General features: G+C 37.5%; 1 protein-coding gene and 1 long non-coding RNA gene across 3 annotated transcripts; one reads left to right on the top strand and one right to left on the bottom strand.

Annotated features, from left to right (window-relative positions):
- Positions 1 to 3335: 3335 nt before the first annotated feature.
- Positions 3336 to 17654, bottom strand: LOC113568498. Of its 2 annotated transcripts, XM_035525283.1 has the most exons (4): positions 17538 to 17654; positions 15846 to 15902; positions 9769 to 9862; positions 3336 to 7689 (listed from the first exon to the last, which is right to left on the bottom strand). In XM_035525283.1, exons 3-4 carry the CDS (start codon positions 9860 to 9862, stop codon positions 4049 to 4051), a joined length of 3735 nt encoding a protein of 1244 aa, XP_035381176.1. In that variant the 5' UTR covers positions 15846 to 15902; positions 17538 to 17654; the 3' UTR covers positions 3336 to 4048. The 2 variants fall into 2 exon arrangements, with proteins under 2 accessions (XP_035381176.1, XP_035381175.1); XM_035525282.1 differs by lacking the exon at positions 15846 to 15902 and having other exon boundaries at positions 17538 to 17653.
- Positions 17655 to 18362: 708 nt separating this feature from the next.
- LOC113568497 lies at positions 18363 to 20642 on the top strand. Its single transcript, XR_003409595.2, has 3 exons — positions 18363 to 18519; positions 19229 to 19310; positions 19806 to 20642. It is a non-coding gene; the product is annotated as an uncharacterized LOC113568497 (long non-coding RNA).
- The last annotated feature ends 1102 nt before the right edge of the window (positions 20643 to 21744 follow it).

The raw sequence follows: 21744 nt of genomic DNA, 5'->3' as shown, positions 1-21744 counted from the left end.
CACTCCAGATCACAGGCTGTTTGGATGACTTGCCTACCAAGCATATGTTGTATGGTTGCGAAGACACCCTGTCTTTATTATTAGCGCTCAACGATCAAGTAGCCTGCTCTATGAAAAGAATAAAGCCTCTTTTTATTGGATCCTCCCTTTCCCAAGTGTTTAGTGTCATTATGGTGACATACTCAGAAAGAAGCAACAGAGCAAGGCAATCTTGATGCTTAACAGGCTTTACAGACACTGCGAAGTGTGTTTTTTTAAAAAAGTTTCACCTCAGGAAAAAGTGTTTTGCTAACATGAAATTGCAAGAGGCATCGCACAAAGCACAGTTTATTCCAACCGGAGATAATGTAGCAAGAATGAGTGTACCACTTCATGTAATACAAATGAGAGCTGTATATGATGAGGATAATCAGAACCTTTGGATGAACAGCATTACAGACAGATACAAGTGTAGACCAAAAACATAATAATTTCCTGAAAAGTGTTTGGTACGTTTTGTGTCAGCGTACAGAATATTGTCCAAATCAGAGCTCTTCCCACGATTCCTTGGACAAAAAATTAGGATTTATATTTACAAAAAAGACATGAACAGATGCTGCTGTTGTCGCTAGGCCCACAAAGAACCCAGAAATGCATTATCAAAGGATTTTTCAACTGTTTTTTGCCTCATGATTATTTGGATTGTCAGCTGAAGCCTCAAAGTTTCAGCACTAGTTTCAAGGATTTTTATAAAACTGGCTTTGCCAAATATTCTGATGAAGAACTACAATCAGGGCAAATGATAGTTGCGTTTTTAAAAAGGCATTGTTTGACTGTAATGTTGCTGCCGGCCCAAGTGCCGATGGGAGTGGAGTAGGACGCACAGACTCCCTTGATACTGAAAGACGTTTATTACCACAGAACATATACTATGACGGTGGCACTCACACACAACATTAACGTTGGACATGACTATACATTTAACTGGACACAGGCTACAGCAACATTTAACAATGGCAACACAAACGTTTAACAGACTTCAGCAAAGAATGACCAACATGATGCACACACTAGCAGAGGTTTAAATAGACAAACACTCGACGTTAAACCCCGTGCAGGTGCGTTCCATCACGGAATGCGTGGCTACAAACGAGGATGAACTCCCCCCACCTCCGCCCGCATGTGGGAGGCCATAACATGTGACTCGTCAGGGGAGCATCCCGTGACATCGACAAAGACTCTGATACTATAGACGAGGCTCAAGTGCAGTTAAAAGAGAAATGGCCTGATGGAAAGGGCACAAATACTTTATAAAATTCGACATTGGTTTTCAGAAAAGACACTTGGTAAGCACTCAACCATTTTATGTGTTATCTGGTCCAAGAGGTGTAGGAAAATCCATGTTAAAGTAGTATAGGCCTGCTCCATGGCACTGTTTCCATCTGTATTTACCACTCTGTATCTACCACTTACATAATAACATGACACCTCAGTCACTCTACCTTTATGGAGCATTACCCCAACTAGTAGGGTGTTGTTTATTACACTGATGTTGACTAACAAATTCTAGTACACTAAAAATTTACACCACCTTTATCTCTGTTATTTACAAAGCTTTGGTTTGCCGTACACTCTGTCTCAGTTTCTACCATCAGCTCATGGATCTCACTCCTCATTCTCCTACATGTGGGGAAACTCAAGCATAGGACAAACTGAAGATGCCTATACTGATATGCTACACCAACAGCCTCCAAGATGCTTTCTGGAGCAACACACACACACACACACACACACACACACACCACAAACATGTTGTACACAGACGTTCCCTGAATCATGCGCCTTATCATCAAAGAACTATAGAGAGAAGGAATTAAAGAGGACTGGAATAACTAGGGCTGGAGCTTTCTGAGGAGCTGCGAGTGCAACTCTGCTAGGAGAAATGCAAACACACACACGCACACACACACACACACACACACACACACACACACACACACACCCTGCTGCGAGTCACCTGATTACTGAGCAGCATGAGCACCTGTGCCTTATTCTGTCCTCTCCTTATTTAAAGTCCAGAGGTAGTGTCCTCTAGTGCTGCTTCTTACTTTTTTTGTACAGTGCCTTGAAGACATTGCACACTGAGCCCACATCCACATTGCTGTGTTACCAGCTGTTACTGTAATCTTTTTATTCCACTTTTCTTTGCTTAGGTGTATTCGCTAGTTGCTGTGCTTATTATATATTTTTATTATTTAGGACTACAAAGCAGGATTATTGTTCGGCCTGTTTCGGGGGGCTATAGTCCCCCTTTAAATGTTATTTAGCTCCTACAAATAAGCATGCATCATTAGTTTAAATTGTCAACAAATCTTATTTAACCGTCCCACCTAGTCTCCAAATTTGCAATATACTAAGATAAAGGGGCCCTAGGACCTGGGAGAGGTGCTGCTACCGAACAACTCTGAAATCTAGATAACAGTTTGACAATGAAAGATTTGTTTGAGTGATGTGTGACACCATTACCGATCGCTCTGCAATGATTTGTTAAAATCTCAGTCAGTTTGTGTCATGCACTATGAGATGGAGATACTCTTTATCAGGGAATGTTGATGAAAGCTGTGCAATTTAAACATAAAAAAAGGAAAATACGTAATCTGAATGTATATTACAAATGTACAAAAATAAATTGACAGATGAATCCTGATGATTGATGAAGAAATGCTAATGTGATGTTACTTAAAAAACGAAAAGATGAATGCATGTGTTGTATTGCGTCCTGTGTGTTCCAGATTCACTGCCAGGATTTGGTTTGTTTGTGGTTGTAACAAAAAAGCAGACTAAAAACGATTCTGCATTAAACAATGCAGCATTTTGGGTAGGTGTTAATAGAGGGTTGTTTTATTTGTGCAATTTTCTTATTCATATATTTCTAATGATGCCCCTTCTACAAAATCTCATGTGATCTGCACTTTACTGAAAAAAATGTATAAGAAACAGGCAGTTGTCATGCAAAAATGTCTTATATATAACCGACTTGTTTGACTTTAGGATCATATAGTCTCATTTGTACAAACATTTGCATATAGTACACATAAACATGCTCTAAGTCTATTTACAACACACTGCTGCTTTTTAAAAGAGTCTCTTATGTTCCCCGAGTTTTCCTTTTAGACATTGTGCCTGACACACTATGTTGCACAGTACACTGGGTTATCGCAGTGCTGTAGCTTACCAACAGGGTATCAGTACCCTCCCCTTCCCCGTCCCGTCATACAGGGAATCCCAAGATAAGCTGAAAAATCATTTGTGATTAAAATGAAATATTTTTTCAAAGAAATGAAAGCACAAATTCATCAATTTGACAATTTAGGTTTATTCATGTTCTGCTTAAACAAGGATTTACTTTAATACCTGAATTTGCCATGAACTTGTGGATGCGGCACACAACTTTTAACTGCAACACAATGACTTGTGTTTCAGCAAAGTCCTTTGCAGAAATGCTGTATAATTTGCTTTTAAGAAAACTTGAACTAGTAATATCCAGTATAAATCCATTATTCTGTGTTTGCCCATCTTAATAAGCACTGCAGGAGAAGACTCAGCATTACTGCCTAGCATGGACAGGATGCCAATAAATGTGATATAGACAGTGTAATACTGTCTGGCATACAGTCAAACATACCCTATAACCATGCAGTCATCTCTTTTAGAAGTATTAAAAGAAAGAGATTAACTTTTGATCTAAAGTTCTACTACATCATGTTCTTCATACAATCATGTTCTTCATTTCATGCTTTATTGTAACATTAGGTTTTAGAAGTTAATGTAGGAAAGATGAATGAACAATCATAAAATTAGTTGATTCGAACAACTGCACTGGAGGAAAATGGAGGTGGAGGTGTATTAGGAATAGGGAGGTGGAACCAGGGTACAGTCATAGCAGTTTCTCCAGTTATATGAACATATTGATTTATTTTATTTCATTTAACTTTTTATGTCAATCAACAAAGCCAGCCATAGTGGTTACATCTTCTTCACAGTTTATTCATTTTCTTCATTTATTCTCTTAGTGTAAATCATGCCCTCCTTCAGCAATTTTTTCCAGGTTTTCAAACTCTTCTTTCATTTTCTGCAGTTTAACAATGCGTTCCTCAAAGCCGGGCTTTTTCTCATCCTCTTCTGTCTTAATCAGTAACTCAAAGTACTCTTTTGCAGACAGGGACCTTGGTTTCAGTGCAATCTCATCCAGCCTCCTAAGGCAACTGAAAGACAGTTTAACCAGGTCCTTCAACTTGGAGTAAATATGTTTGTATTCTTTATCTAGTTTTTCCAACATGTCATGTGTGGACATGAATGCTGTCTTTGCCTTGTTGAAGTTATCTCTTAATTCTTTGATTGTTTGTGTCTTTTTTATTGTTTCATATGTCCACATAACATTCTCCTTTACATGGTTGGAATAATGGCAGTTTCCAGGGCACACTACACATTTCAACTGCTTATCAAACACGGCACAAGTGCTGATGGAATCTTCTTCAGGAAGGAAGCAGCTGGAGTGGCATGTGAAAAAACACCTGTTGCAGTTCATGGTAAAGCAGTTAACTGCAGTTCTAATTGGTTTGACCTCTTCCACCTCTTGTTCAAAATTCTCATTTTCCTTCATTTTTTCATTCTCATTTTTCAACATCTGCTTTTTGCTCTCAATCTCTGCGCACTTTGAGAGACCAGCCTTGATCTGAGGGGCAAGGGCCTCCATGGCTCTTGCTAGTCGTTCACGCTCTTCCAAGACCTGTATAGTCATTTTGAGATCTCTGCTTTCACTGTCCTTCAGTGCTCTAAAAAATGCCTTCATTTTTTTAAAATTAGAGGCCCAGGTCATCTCATTCTGTTTTGTAGTATCACTGTAGTTATCTTCATCATCTGATTCATTATCAGAATCATCTATGGTCACATTCTGAGCATACAAAGATGAGTTGTTGAAACTGAAGTGAGTGGGGAGTCCCTTTTTATTTTTTTGGCAGGGAACTTCAGCTGCACTGATGGCCTCTAGAGCCGGGATGTCTGTCCCATGTGCAAATGTCACCATAATCATTATGTTCTCTGCAATGTCTTTGCCAAAGATTGAGAGGACTGAATCAAATATGTATTTCTGAGTGGGACTGAGGCGGGCAAGAGAAGCCTGAATGACAAAGCAGACAGCATCAATATGCTGAATCCCCAAAGGGTTACAAAGGAAGTTCTTAATCTGCTCTGTGATCTGTTTGTCGTGTTCTATCCCACGGGTATCTCCAAACCCTGGAGTATCCACAATGGTCAAAGAGTAGGGGACCTGAAAGCCTGGTTGGTTATACAGCTCATAAGACGTAACTTCAGTTGTCTGACTTTCTGCCTGTGATCGATTGGTTACTTCATTGATCAATTTGAAGCGATAATTTTCCCCCCACTTTACACCTAGAATGTAATTGATCATTGCATTGATGAGGGTTGTTTTTCCTGAACCTGTTGCCCCAAGTAAAAGGATCACTTTGTTTTTTGCAGCCTCCACCTTTTGGCCAAAGACAGAGTGTTTGACACCCTCATTCTTACTATACCTGCTTTGCAGGTGCAATACACGAACAGTTGGATTGCCTTTTTCTATGACTGACGATTGCTCCAAGAAGAGCTGACTCCTGCTTTCATGTGATGTTTTTCTAGGCTTGTCAGAAGGCTGAATAGTAGTCTCCACACTGGGGAGACTCATTCCTGCAATTCCACAGTTGGCCGAAACTCTGATGGTGTAAGAAATGTCATTTGTCAGGGTCTTTAATGTACACTCTCTCGTTGTGGAGGTCGTAGATATCCATGGTTTACCTTTCTTATCCTGTGTGTACTCTATGACATACTCAGTGACTTCAGCTTGCTCCCCAATGGATGTAGGAATGTCCCAAGTTATCGTTACTGCACCTGATTCTGTAAATTTCATTTTGGGAGGTCCAGGAGGACTACATGGGCGGGTCTTAAACAATTGCGTTGCATCACTAGTCAGACTTACCCCTGGGCAACACACAGCCTGGCAACTAAAGCGATATTCTTTATTTGGCTCTAAATCCTTGACAGTAACCAGGGGGGAATTACTCTCTGTGTTCAATTTAATCCACTCTGAACTTTGTACTGGTTGGTACAAGATAATATATGACCCCACACTATTGACACCATGTGCTGGTTTGTTGATTTCCATTTTAATACAGTCATGTTCAGCATTCAAGATGGTTGGCGCAGGTGGCTTTGAAGGAAGCTCATACTGCGAACTCAACAGTGAGCCTTTCTCATAAACTTGAATTGATGAGGCTACACTGACTTTGCTTGGGATTGATGCAATGCAGAATGCAACATTTTCTCTTCCACAGTTGGCCTCCTTGAACTCTACAAACAGTCGTACACTTTGCAAGGTTAGAGTAGCCACATTGCCACAGAACCACTGCTTTGCCTTTGTAGAGCTGGGTTCGTATGAGATTATTCTGTCACTGTTCTCTGACGTTTCCTTCAGATATTTCTCCATGTCAAAAAGGTGTGACTCTTGCTCTTCTAGAGATGTGAATGCAAAAACTACCACATAGTCATTAACTGACTTTAGAACTTCTTTGATCAAGTCATTACTGGAGGAAAACACAGGGACCTCTTTCATGATGTCCAGGTATGATCTGAGAACGTTCATCTCTTTTTCTTTGTCATTCATATAAGCAGATATGAGAGCACCCTGAAAGGGAGACCTTTCCACGCTGGTCAGTAAAGTCACAAGTTCCTGTTCTTCTGTTCCTCCCCCCCTTATAGATGGAAGAAGCTTACAGAGCTGTTTTTGAAACACCATTTTATACTCCATACACATGTCTTTGAATTTTCTGAGCTTGGCTTTGATTTCAGTGAACAGATTGGCCATATCATCATTCATCAGGTCCTGGCACTGCAGGTCAGCATCATCCAGGGCATCGATGATATGGTGAGCACGTCGCACCAGGCTGACACTTATTTCCCTAACCAGCGTAGCAGCTGCTGAGTCAAGTTTTTTTAAGGGGTAGAGCCACACAGTCATAGGTACAGCACATTCTCCATTTTCCCCAAGAAGCTTTGGAAGCTCTGAGTACACCTTAATGGCATCAAGGAAGGACACCGGGTTGTTGCTTAGAGCAAAGTCTCCATGGAAGGTACAGTTGAATGTGGTGCTCTCTTGCTGTTCAGCCTCAGTCATTTTCAAAGATGCTTCCCCTTCAATTGAAATGAGAGGAATCTTTTTGATGCATGCATGCAGGTTTCCTTGTATTTCTTGATGGTTTTCATTTGAGGAAATCTCCTTGTCAAAAACAAAAAAAGCTTGAGCACCATACAAAATGCCAGTAACAACATGTGTGGCAGAGCCCTCTTCAAACATATTACAGTGTTTAATGTTCCCAACTCCAAGATGCTCCATAGTTAGCTGCTCAAAACGAGTGATAGTCTTGTACTGCAAGGTGACTCGAGAATGGTGCTTAGATTTTTTCCTGTTACTTAAGAACTCTGCTGACCCTTTCACACTGACTAACCCGGAGAGAAAACTAGCCTCAAGTGAGGCAGCGACATTCAAAGCTGATGACTTGTCTTTGCTGGAGTCTGAGGTGATGATTTTAAAGTCAGTGTTTGGCTGTGGCTTCACATTTATGTTTTTTTTCAGTGTCTCTGAATCCCAAAGTGTGATACCTGAATTTAGAAAATACCATACAATTAATGAGCGCAATTAAATACAATACAATTAACCTTTAAATATTTATTCATATATACTTTGTAATATTATTCTTCTAATATATTTCAAGTCATTTTATATTCACAGAAGAATAAAAGTAATAAAAATTCTCATTGCCCAGCCATCTTCATATTTTTCCTGTACTGGTTCCTGTTCTTACTGGTAAAAATGCAATTCCTTCATGTAAAAGTTTTTTCTAGTACACATTTTATTTCTACATGTGTGTATTGAATTTGTACTAGTTAAAATTATTTCTTCTTTAAAAAGAATGGGAAAAGTTAATGTCACGGATTGCTCCTCTTTTGCTGGTCACATGGTTTGGCCTGCCAGGGTTAGTGTGTATAGTGCCTGTGTATTTAAACTGACATTGGTGTGCGCTGTGTTGTCAGTCGTTGGATATGGATGTGTAAACTTAAACGCATGTGTATTGTTGCTCGTTAGTGTTTGTGTTTCATGATGTTTTATGTACTACGTTTACACCATTTATTTGAGTGCCCTTGTCTTCTGTGTTTCACAATAACCGTCTATCACCGTCAAGGGAGTCTGAACATCCTGCTTCTTGTACTGCGGCACTCGGGCCTTTAGAGTTAGGAATTATCACTAGCAGACATTAGATTTTTACTGATAAAAAAATTATTTTTACTAGTAAGAATTTAATTTGTATATATAATAATTTAATTCTTGATATGAAGAATTTTATTTCTACTAGTAAACATTACATTTATATCAAGAATATAATTTGTAGTAGTATAAATTGAAATCATGATATCAAGAAAAATAGGAATAAAAGCTAAAATGACTTTGGTTGCATTTATTTTGGGGGGCTCCAAAAAATTATCTATTTATAATATCATTTTTGTTGTTTAATTACTAGTGCACTTTGATTGAACTTTAATTACCAATTACTTTGATTAAGAAAACATTGCAAATTGGATTACTATTACCATTTCAGCATATTTATTTCTATATAATATTGGTACTTTTGTTTTTCATTTACCTTTATGCACATTATTGACAATTCTTTATCCTCAATATTTCATTTTAACAATAAATGTAAAAGAAATTATTTTAAGTAAGTTTTTGTTCAGTAGTGTTTTAAAATCAGAAATTACTATTGGCTGAGGAATGTTTCCTTGTAGGACAATCAATAAGAGTGCCAGGGTCTCTGAGATGTATGAAGAGGCAAAATATTTGAAGGCTTTTAAAAACATCATCCTAATTTTGTTCAAGTTTTCTGAAAGAAAAGCTGGGTTAAATTATATCATTCATCTGACACTTTTATCCAAAGCAAGTTACAATTATGACTGATTACAACTTGAGCAATTTAGGGTTAAGGGCCCCAACAGTGGCAACTTGGCAGAGGGAGGGTTCAAGTTAAGGATCTTAACCACTGAGATAACACTGCCTGAATGTCAGAGTTGACTTTTTTAAAAATTTGTAATTGTAATAATTTTCTGGGAGAATTCTGAAAGAAGTTCATGGGTGCCAATATGTATGGCAAGACAGTAATTATTTGAATAATCTCAAAGTGCATGTTTTTGCTATAATAACAATGAATCGATTTTATATACTCTATTCTATTAAGAATGTGATATTGATGAAATAATCATGACAATCCTAAACAATTTATTTAATTAGTAATTATTGAATTAGGATTTAATTCTTAATCATATAAATGATGGCTGCTGAAGGATGAAAGGATGAATCTGAGTCACATCACAAATTATTTGGAAAAAAAGCACTTTAGTGCCAGTGTGTTAATGTGTAATGAAATTATCTTTTACAGTTATATAATGTTTTTCATGTAATCCATATCTGTACATATTATCATAACATATACCTATTATCCAAATTAGTGGTGTATGATTTTTACCTTAAACTTAGGTTTTAAGGACCAAAACATATATTAGCTTTAATGATAGTCTGTGCAAAATGAGATGTAGGATTTATCAAATTTCTTTTTTTATGTTTTGCATTTGTTGCAAAAGTGCAATAGTAAAACTAGCAGTATGTTAAAATTTTCAAATTTTCTGTACCTGGTATGAGAGCATCTCTTCGACAGTCATACAACATTCCCAACTGGAAAGGTCTTCCAAGACCCGCCAATTCAATGATTTCACTGTCAGACATCTGTTAGGTCGAAGCACAGGTTACCAGTCATGTTAATAGTTCTGAAAACAGCTTAAATATATATATATATATATATATATATATATATATATATATATATATATATATATATATATATATAGATAGATAGATAGATAGATAGATAGATAGATAGATAGATAGATAGATAGATAGTGAAAAAAGCTTTTAAAAATATGATAAATACTATTTCTAGAAACAGTGTATTACTGAAACTCTTTTTAAAATTAGGATATTTTATAATGCTGTGTATGTTGAGAAAGACTACAGGTAAAACTTTGAGGCCAGCTAGAGCAGGTAAATGTAGAGAGCAAATGAAACATAAGCAGAACTGTATGATGGCGATAAAGGTTAAAAATCAAAACTCCAATAAAGCAGATAAACTAACTTTAACAAAGTTTGTTTTTGATTATTCAAAATTAATAATTTTGTGCATGACAATATATATTGGTCATGCAAAATTCTCTTTATGGATTAAAAAAATATCCTCTTCCATACTCAGAAATTTGACACAAATATAACCTATTAAAGTTCATGTTGAAATTGGCCACAAATATAAACCCATACAGTTCTTGTTGTAATGCAGGGAGGAATTTATTTATGTAATGGCACCAGCCACAGAGTTGAACATAAGATTTTGGGCCATATTCAAATTCAAGAGGTGTAGCAGGAGGCAGAAAGATATTTTGCTTCTGGGAGTGCTTCACAGATCAGCTCAGGTATCCACATGAAAAGGTACAACACAGCAGAGAGCAGTAGTCACAGAAGAATTGAAAGGTGACTTTGCCTGGCACAATAGAAAGAAGTTATTTTTTTGCAGTTTGCTATGATCCTATTCCTTTTCTTTTCATAATTGACATTCTCATAAATTATTTTCTCAATTGAGTATCATCTAGGAGTTAAAGGCTTTGGGGACTTAGACTCATACACTTCTGGATGGGAGTTCAGGGCATAATCACCCAGAAAGAACATTTTCATGAACAATCTATTCTGGGGCCTTTTCAATAGTGTGCCAATGCACTGTAGACATGTCTGTGAAATTAACAGTAAAATGCTGTAAAAAATCATGACATTTAAAAAGTGTAAATAGAAAGACAATGAAACAATGTGTAAATTACAGTATACCATACAAAACACTAAACAAAACACAACTGTTAATTTTAAAATAACCATATGTTAAAAGAAGAATATTTCTTTGTAGAATCTACTGATTGCTCTAGTTTAAACACAAAATGCCCTGTAATACAAAGAGCAATACAATACAGTTAAAATTACATCATGACAATGTTGAGTTTACAAATTCATATGTTATATGTTATAAATAAGAATGTGTACAGACGCAGTAAAATTGTGTTTATATGAAAGGTTAAATCAGGTGATGTGTCTGGTTAGAATCGACTGGACCTATATTTAACAACATATCAGTAGATAGTAGTAACACTGTAGTAATAGGTCAATAAAAAGGCATTACATGCACTATTTTTACAGCCTCCTTGATTTAAAACTTTTAAGGAGTTAATTTGAAATGTTAACACTTTCCTATTTATGTTCACTGTACAAAATAAAATAACTGCAGGGAACATGGAGTATGTTGTTAATATTTAGACAGATGAATGACAGATTTATTATTAGGCACATGCATTTCAGAACATTAATAAATATGTTATTTTATCTGCCCATCACAGCATATAAATTGAAAGAAAATCACTATCGTTCCATTGCTCTTCATTAGTTCTTTATTTTTATTTTCTGTTTTCATTACAAAATAATGTCATTTGGTCATATTTATAGTGCCTTAAGGCCAGTTCCAATTTAACTATAATGATTTTCAATGTAAATTTTCCATTCCTGCAAAAATAAAGGCCTGTATTTTTACATTTTAAAATATATGAGCTCTGAATCAATGCGGTGGTTTTTGCAATCTCAGTAGAGGAGGCTAAAACCTTAACAGGCAGTTTTGTTGGTTTGTTTGCTAAAAAATGCTTACTTGCCATTTTTGTTGCAAAACACTTGACACTTTGAAGGGTTACGTGCTGCACTGTAAAGTTCATAGATTTTGTGAGATGTTTCAGAAACATGTCTTGTTTTAATTTTGTCTGAATTATTAATTTTTTATTTTAAAGGACAATCTTGCTATTCTTCTGGATGGTTCATGTTGAGCGTGGATCAAAACTCTGTATAAGACAACATCCCCTCCTTCATTTCCACCCTGTGCATGATGTTTGGGAGCTATTATTATCCACTACCCATCAGAGCTGGCATCAACCCTGGAGTTTCTGTGTCTTCTGAATAATGTTATCCAACATTTTTACTTTCTTGAACTGGCACAAATCTAGATCTAGGCAGTCATTTGTGGTTTAGGGGAGTTGTCATTTTACATGTTTAGTATTATGTGTCTTTAAAATAGTTTGAATAAAAATGGTTTATGTGAAGTTTTTTTTCTTGTTAATGACAGTATTATTTGTACAGTCATCAGTTTTTCTTCTATTTCCCAAGGTGCTTTTTCTCCATCAACCCAGATAAGGCCACTAAAGTGGAGAAGACAAACACATCCTGTCTACCTGTGAACCCTGGAGTCCTTACCTTAATTCAGGAACTTTCCGTTCATGAATGGTATGCCTGAATATGGACTAAGTAAGATGTATGGCATGTGACATGCCTCACTCACAGTTTAAAGATTTGATTCAGCTTATCTACTCAGTTAGACAAGCTTAAGATACCTCCTCACATATCTGAATAGTTTTGAAAATGCAGCATTTGTTCAGTTTTTTGGCCTCCAGATTTTAAGCTTTTTTTCTGGTATAGATTGGGCTATGAGTGTATCTGAGATTGAATTATGGAGACCTGCTGTTTGAACAATACAGTGACAAAATCTTTATTTTGCATAGAATGTATTTCTGTTTTGGCTTTTGGCATTTGTTTCTTAAGGAATTTGTCATCGAACTTTGTTTTTGCATTCTTGTGTGGGCAGAGAAATTTTCAGAAATGTTGCTGAAGACAGGGGAAAAACATGTTTTCAGAAATATCCAGATATATGTGGACAGGACCTTAGAAGCAAATAAAAGTTTCAGACAAAAGTTTGTTGGTGATGAGCTATTGTTGGATTCTTTCAGTACAGTAACTTAAGGTATGTATAGCTTTGCTTTTCAATTGTAAAATTCTTAATCTATGTGCACTAGATTACATTTTTCACATTCATGGTAAAAATTGAATATCTGTATGAAGGCAATTTAATGAAATCATCTAAGATGCTCTCCGTCTGCCTGTAGTGTTGAGGAATAGTATATTATAAAAGCTAAGGACAGTACATTATAAAAAAAATAAAATAAAATAAAAAAACCCCAGTTAACTGAGAGTGTTATAACGAGGGTTTGACAGTTAAATAATGTTATTTGGTATGACAACTGCATGTAAATATTACTAAAATTATTAGTTTAATAAAAGTGTGATCATGTTAATTTATCACAAAAAAAATAGCTGTTGGATTTACTGGTTCAAAATGTACTTTTTTGTCAATTGCAACAGTGTTAATGTGAAGGAACACTCGCCTCTCGCGAGTCACGTGGTTTGGCCCGCCACGTGCAGTGGGAGGATCTTAGTTTGTAACCACGCCTGCACACACCTGCACCTTGTTTGTCTTTGTGTATTTAAACCCGTGTCAGCGCGTGCACTGTTGTTACTGTAGCGTGTTAGTTAGTTAGTTAGTTAGTTAGTTAGTTAGTTAGTTAGTGTCTAAATGTAACATTAGTGAATATGTTTGTCCAGCTCGTGTTAATGTTAAAAATCGTTAGTCTTAAATGTGCCTATGTTTATTGTATTACACGTGAGTGCCACTATAGTCTTTATATTTTATGTAAATAAATGTTTGTCCATGTGGAGAGAGTCTGTGCGTCCTGCTCCACGTCCTTCGGCACTCGGGTCACCCGTTTACAAATTGTTCTGTAAAGTTGTTTACATGTTTACTGTATTTTTACAGAATTATTCTGGCAACCACAGGTGCCAACATTTTTTTTTTTTAAGCGTGCGTTTCAGAAGTGGTCAATCAACTATTTTAGCTTAGTTGAACTGTTGCTAAGTTTATCTTAAAGTAACGTTTTTTTAAACTGATCTCATGTTAGTAAAGTGTTCTGTAACACTTTAACTGTTAACTATATTTAACAAAACTGCCATGAAATCCCGTTACATCAGCGACTCGCTACATAAGCAAGTGATGTCAATTAAAAGTGACAACTGCGTGAACACTAAGGCATCGCGTTTTATCGCTCCATCAATCAGGCGTTCATTTCCCAGAGGGGAAGATCGTACGACATAAGGAAAGCAATCGAGGACGAACAATTCATAAAGGTATTATGTCTACACATTGTTCCCCGTTAGAATTCATCACATCGAACAAGCTCGTAACAACAGAGCAGCTGTTTGGCCACACAATAAATTAGCACCTATTGTTAATGAAGGCCAGGTGAGATGGGCACCTTGTCTCGGTTTGTGTTCAGCTATTTAAAGCCCAGTCCGAGTCAAGGAAGTGACTAGTCTTTTTTGTTTTGTGTGGCTCTAATGGATGCATCAAGAGTCTCTGTTTTTGTGCTCCTGATTGCTGTCCTTAGTCTTGGTAAGTGTATTTTGGTGTTTCCTTTTTTCTTATGTGTTTCAGTGGATGACTTCTCCTGATAATCAACATGACCACACATCTCATGTTGTAGTATTAAGTTCCCCAGCAGACCAACAGCAGTGAGGTGAAACTAGCTTGTTGCCATTACGAATGATCAGAGACCACAGAGGTTGGAGTGCTCTTGACATTACGGTGTCTTTCATAAGAATACTTGTTGGGGACAAAACTACTAGGGCTTGGAAAACCACTGTACTTGCATCTGCAACTTATTTTGGCTGGGGCCTACATTTTACAGCTACCTGTGTCATGTCTGTTTAGATGCTCAGGGTGATCTGCCCCAGCTCAGTCTACAGCTCCAGGATGAGGAAGGTAGCAGTCCAGATTTTGAACATTCTGTAATGGTGAAGGGAGGAACTAAGCATGTTTGTAGGTAAAGTGTAACTACTGGAGTGTTCCAGTCTGTTTTGGAGAACCTGGGTAATTCAGTCATCTCCTGCCCAACTTGTGTAGTTAACTACTCACTTGTGTGGGTGTAACCAAATTGGGCTTCCAGGATTTTAAATGGTTCATCAAGGAGTGTTCTGCTTTCAAGTGATGCGAGTCTGTGAACTTGCTGCAGGCCACTAGTACACTCCATCTGAATTGTCATGTGGGTCTGCATAATTATAGGCTCCAGCCATTGAGTTTAAAAAGGGTTTTTGAATAAATGTTCTCAAATTACTGGTCAACTTGCTTTCTTTTCCAAAAGACAAGTTTGCCTGGAGTGGTCTAGATCTTTAAAAGCAGTATTTAAATTCCTCATTGGCAGGAATGTAGGCTTCATGTAATCTTCACTTAACTGGGCCAAAACCCCTAGTTAATTTATTATTAATTCATCTTGAATTGAATGGCTGAGTGGGGGGGCGGCTGCAAAATGAATCGGATGTGTAATATCCTAAATAACCATGCACAAAATAATGCATCTGTGTATTTTGTAATGGATGTACAGAAAGCTGACTTTCATTCTGAATACTATCACTGATGTGATCATTTGAGAGAGGGGAAAAAAGCTAGACCATGAATGAGAATGGAAGTTGTCCAGATTGTGGTGAGAGATGATGCCAAAGACTTCTTGCATAAGTAGAAGGAACTCTACTAAAGTTGCCAAAAAAGATGGTGGCAAAATATCCTCCATCTCTGCAAGACATAATAGTGGGAGAAGTGATTGGGCCAGGGTATCACTCTCTAGTCAAGCAATTACAAAATGGGGTAGAATATGAAGCAATCTACGACCCCAAAAATAAGAAAACAAAAGCATTGTACCAATTCACCATAGTGGAGGTGCCAGGACACACTTCCTCCTACTAACACTCTTACCCCAACGGCGGACCTTACAGAGCTCCAGAGTGTAGCATTACCAGAGGAGAAAACAGTCTGTAAAAAAGCAGGTGCACATATAAGGGAAAGAGTATGGTATGGCCCCGATGGTAAATGCTGAGAACGTTTCCATACTATGTTTAGCTGGCCCATGGTAGGGACCATGTGTCAAAAGGAGGGATGTACAATATCATAACGCAGCACTGGTTCACAAAGAGATTTACTATATTCTCGCAGAAATATCATGAAAACTGCATGATTTGTGCCACAAACAATGTAGGCCATGGTATAGTGATACCGCTGCACGCACACCCACTGACAGACCAGCCATTCAACACCTGCAGATGGATTTCATTGAACTAGACCATAGCTGTGGGAAGATGTATTGTCTGGTAATCATACACATGTTCTTTAAATGGGCTGAGGCAGTCCCAACAGTGAAGGAGGATGCCAATGCAGTAGCAAAAGGACTCCTAAGAGATCTATTGACTGGCCCCCAGTGCCGCATGGAGATTATGACCCTCCCAGGATTATGGAACAGGTTGCAAAATGGGTAGCATGCTTCTTAACTTAACTAATGATGCCATAGTCCAAACTTCTTAAGAAGAATCTAAGTACTGAAACTGGTTAGTGTACTGTAGTGTTTAATATATATTAATACTAGAATGTAATTTTGTTGGTGTTCTCTTAAAATGACAAAAGAAGGGAAATTATATTGCATTTGTGCTACAAGAATGTGGAGCAGACAGTTATTCTTTCTCCAAACTCTGTGCACATGGGCTCTAAAAACAAAACGCTCTGATGAGGGGCAGATAAGCCGGCAGGGAGCAAATAAACACATTTTAAGGTAGAAAGGGAGCGAAACAACCCTTTTTCGGTGTTGTTCCTCCCAGTTGAGAGGGCCGAGTGCAGTATAAAGCAACGCAGAGGAAAAGAGCATCCTGGGTCTCCCATACAGATGCCTTGTGTGTGTAACTGTCAGGTTGAGACAATAATAAATAAGATTTGCTTTTGCTTTATCGATTGGTGTCTGACTAATCTTTATTATAAGATTGGAGATTTCCACCAGACCTGTATTTTCCTTCGGGGTAGGCATACAACATGATAATAGAGAGACTAGCTTGGTGCAAACACAAAATAAATATCTGTGAGTGCTGTGAAAGGGCTAGTCAGTGGCTGTGGATAAGGAGCGACTTACAAAAGTGCATTGTGATTTACTCATAGAATACATCCTAGCCAGTACAGTAGGTTACCAATGATCTAGAATACTGTAGAAACAGAGGGATGCCTAGAAGTACAAAATCACATTGGCCAGTGATTAATAAGCTATCTAAATATATTACTAATTGTGTTTAATGTAATGATACAAATAAACTAGTTCAGTCAAGTAAACTATATTTTGTACTTAAAAAGATAATAAAAGTGCGTGTCTACACTAAAGTGCTTTTAAAAATACGAAAGTCTCTGTTACTTTTTGCATAAGGAACGCTTGTTTGCCGTGTGCAGCGAAATGCCGTAAAATCGCGCATATAGAAGCATTCAGATTTAAATCGCGCCCTTGGCAGTCAGTGCACGCCACGGGGGTTTACATTTACATTTACGGCATTCAAAAGTGCTTTGTCATTTACTCATAGAATACATCCCAGCCTATCCTAGAATCCTCTAAAACATAATTTATGTAAATAGTCTTACCTTTTAACACAAAGACCTCTCTATGAAAGTTGCTTAATATAAGAAGGCTTGATTTTCGACAGCGTTGTGTATCAGATGCTCTGGTCTTCAGATATGCAGAGCAAATCCAGTATTTATAAGGCACACTGGCTACACCCTTCTCCAGTTCACCTCCACTGTTAAGGAAGTTCGTTGTTCGGAGTTATCTGTCATACTTTCGTTTTAGCTAATAGAATAAGAGCGCCGTTATGTTTCTATTTCACTGGCAAAACAAGATATCTTAGGTTCTGAATAACAAGTTATGGCAAGACATATGGCATCCAACCCTTTAGAGTTTTTTGTTGTTGTTTGTTTGTTGTTGTTTTTTTGTTTTGCTTTGTTTTTTGATTAGGGTCTTAATAAAGGACGAATATTAGAATATTAGAAAGATAGACTGCAACTTGTTTGTAAAGGCATAAATAAAATGCATACTCATACTGTCTCCGAGCATATCAAAGATGCAGTCTGTTCATAAACTATAGCTAATTTATGCAGAGTAGCTTAGTTAAAGTAATTAATTATTATTAATTAATAATTATCACCAGAGGATAATGCACATTCGTGACGGACTCGTTTGATCGGACCCTCTGAGACATTTTCCAACTAGTCATGGTTTTAAACGTAGTTACAAAGACCGGTTCTGTGTCTCAGGTGCATGCCTCTAAAATCCCGAAGTTTTTTTTTTAAGTCTCTGATTTACAAGAAACATTGGATGTGAAAGTAACGGTGGTGTTTCTGGGAAATGCTGCAATCACTGATATACGGGAAATAGGGAGTCGCAGTCCCGTGATGTCCCGTTTAAAAAAAAAATAACCTTCACGTGACAGTTTCAGCGCGTTACAAACAGCTCAACGGCTTCGTCTTTAGAGGTGTGGAAAGTCGAGGACCAGGGTTTATAAAGACCTGCTAAAACTCCAAACTTACTTTACGTCTTTCCAACCCAGTAAAGCCCGTGGGATTAAAGGTGAGTGTAGGTTAAACCACATGTTTACTTAGAAATCGTCTTTGTTCCGTTGGTTAGCTAGGTTGGTTATTGATTTTCTTTTTTTGCTGACAGCCAATACTGGGGGTTCCTGGGCTTTACTTGTCTCACGAGGTCTGTCCAGGTTAAGTGTCTGCGCGAGAGCGTGCACAGAAAAGCGTGACGTTTGTGACGAACAGTCGGTAATATCGCACAAGAGCTCTAGTCGAGCGACTTAACCTACTTTTTAGTTAAAGCATGTAAGCTGAAAATCGGGGTTATTCCGCCAAACACCGATTTCTGAACTAAAACCAAGTTAAAATATTTGTATTGTGATGTTTAAAAACGAATATGAGCTTGTTTTTTTTTTTCATTGTTCATTTTCTGAAAACGGTTTGTATGGAAAAAAAGACAAACAAAAAAAAGCTCATTTTACCATTACACATTTGTAATGGAATGTATAATCCGAAATCGGTCAACGGTACATCAATAAAATACAGTTAATGAGCTCTGAAAATATTTAAAGTGAAAATGAACTGGCAATTTGACTTCAGACCCCAGGTTGACGTAACCGCTGTTTCGCGTCTAATGTAGTGGAGAAATATGAGCCAGTGAAAGCGAGGGACGTTCTTATTTTACGGCACCGCTCTGTATTACATCTTAGTAGTTGCTCTAAATATCGTAATACAGATGGAGCTACATGTATTTACAGATTGCATACTGTGCCGATAGGAGCATTATACAATCTGATCATAACAATGGACACCGACCCTCCAGTTCCTGCGCCCCTCCCTGTGAGTGTTTCAGTGAAGACTACTGAAAACCTTACCGTGACATTTATATTTGTCCTCTTTGTGTGAATACTGGGTGTTGAATTCATGCGTCCATTGTTGTAAGTTTGGTTAATTGTAATACAGTTGAACATAAGCTTATAATAGACGCAATAAAAGATACACAAACGGAGCCTCCTAGACACCCCACACTTTACACCTAAAAGCAGATCACCTTTTTTATGCCATGCTTACATAGTTTACATAGGACAAGAAGTCAGGCTTATTCATTTAAAGTCCTTTAAGACATTTTGTAAAAGTCATTATGCATAATGAGAATGATGTATTTGACAGTAAAGATTTATATTATATTAACTATTATATTGGACTTATTGCAATAAAAATAAAACTTTATTATTTTTATATTTCTTTTTTATATTAAAATGCACAATGATTAAAACTTAAGCAGTTTTTGCCTGGTATATCATATTAGTCCTCATTGTCTTTTCTTCTCTACAGGTCATTAACTTGCACCACAACATAAACTGGAAACTAGAATAAATAATTTCATAATGGGTTCTGATGCTAGCCAACATATTAGAGAGAAAGATGAAGCCAGACAAAGAGCGGAACAGCTTGAGCGTGAAAAACAAGAGGTAATACATCAGAAAAATATACTGGAAGATCAAGAAAGAGTAAGAAGGGAAAGAGAAGAGGAGAAGAGGCGAGTGAAAGACGCCAACCGAAGTAAAGAACGTGCTGAAAAAGTGCGAATCCAGAGTCAGAACTGATGAGACCAAGGCTCCAGTAGAGGTTGCATCATAAAACATCCAAACTCTGCATCCTTACAAGAGCTCCAACAGCAGACAAAAAGGTGCCCCATGAAGCCTTCATCTTACCACTTTATACAGATGACTTCAAGACAGATTTATATTATTGTTATGTATGACCTGCTTCCTGCTTGTGTGTGTGTGTGTGTGTGTGTTTGTGTGCAAATCACTATTATCACCTCTCAAGTCTGTTACTAGCCCCCTCACAGCTCAGCGCTCCCTCCTTTCATGGCTGAACCCACATAGCTGAAACAGAGGCAGACCACAACACCTGACTCATGTTTTCTCTCAAGCTTTGTCATTGCTGTGTGTATGTGTTTGTACTGCACTCAATTTCCCTGTGGAGCAGAGGTTAGCCTGTATGGAGGCCACAAAGAAAACAGACTGTTCTGAGACCAAATGAGACCAAATGTGTTATGACTCTGTCTAGGCTGTGAGGCCATAACAAGTAAAAGTAATGATAATAGCTAACAGGATGGATAATGTAACTGTTAAAGAATAATAATAAAAGAACTGGAGGCACAAATGGTAGTCTGTTTTTGGTGTATTAGTGTATAATACAGTGGTTGTTATTCAAACATGTTGACGTTTTAAGCAAGGTGTCACGATCAGTCTCTCCCAGCTTCTGTGTTCCGTGTTTTCCCTGTCTTTTGCTTTTTAGTTCAAGTTCGGTTTATTTGTCACAAACATAGTCATACACAGTATAACTCGCAGTGAAATGGTTGAGTTCCGTTGCATAGTTTCGTTTTCTCTTCCCCTTGTTTGATTTTCAACACTTGTCCCTCGTTTAGTTCATGTATTTAAACCCTGTCATGTGCCGTGGTCTTGGCTGTTCATTGAATGTTTATTGACTCCGTGCGTGCATGTATATCATTGTGTTAAGTTTGTACTCTGTGCCTTTGTGTTTCTTAGCCCCGACTTTTCCTAGCGTCTTTTGTTATAGCTTGCTTCCTGTTTGCCTTCGTGTGTTTTTGTTTGTTAATCATGTATCCCCGTACTCTCCGCATTTGTAATTTGACCCTGGACCGTTATACCAACTCTGATTCTGGTTTTGCCCTGAATAAATCTCGCTCTTCTCCGCACATGCGTCTGCCTCCTTAGTGCTCACCGTTACACAAGGATGTTTTGCTCTTAATTTTTTCCCCCTATTCTTTCATTTTCAAATGTCACGTACATTTTTTAACCAGCATAACACAAGCATTTACAACAATGTGACATGATTCAGCCAGGCACATGCAGGAATTAAGAGTAACTGAAAGGGCTAGTCAATGGCTGTGGATAAGGAACGACTTACAAAAGTGCATTGTCAGTTAGTCATAGAATACATCCTAGCCAGTAAAGTAGGTTACCAATGATCTAGAATACTGTATAAACACAGGGATCACTGCTGATGCCTAGAAGTGCAAAAATACATAAGCTCTATATTAGACAATGATAAGTGCAGTAAACAATAAGTGCTAGAATTTGTTAGTCAACATCAGTGTAATAAACAACACCCTACTAGTTGGGGTAATGCTTCATAAAGGTGGAGTGACTGAGGTGTCATGTTATTATGTCAGTGGTAGATACAGAGTGGTAAATACAAATGGAAATGGTGCCATGAAGCAAGCACTGACAGTGCTGATGAT

Source organism: Electrophorus electricus, chromosome 4 (assembly GCF_013358815.1).
Source record: "Electrophorus electricus isolate fEleEle1 chromosome 4, fEleEle1.pri, whole genome shotgun sequence".
Lineage (NCBI taxonomy): Eukaryota > Metazoa > Chordata > Actinopteri > Gymnotiformes > Gymnotidae > Electrophorus > Electrophorus electricus.
The sequence above is the reverse complement of the archived record's forward strand: the minus strand, read 5'-3'. Positions and strand labels throughout refer to the sequence as shown.

Coding starts and splice junctions, on each gene's coding strand:
- LOC113568498 (XM_035525283.1), bottom strand. CDS start 9,862: ATGTCTGACAGTGAAATCATTGAATTGGCGGGTCTTGGAAGACCTTTC. Junction 7,690..9,768: donor AAGAGATGCTCTCATACCAG/GTACAGAAAATT, acceptor TTCTAAATTCAG/GTATCACACTTTGGGATTCA.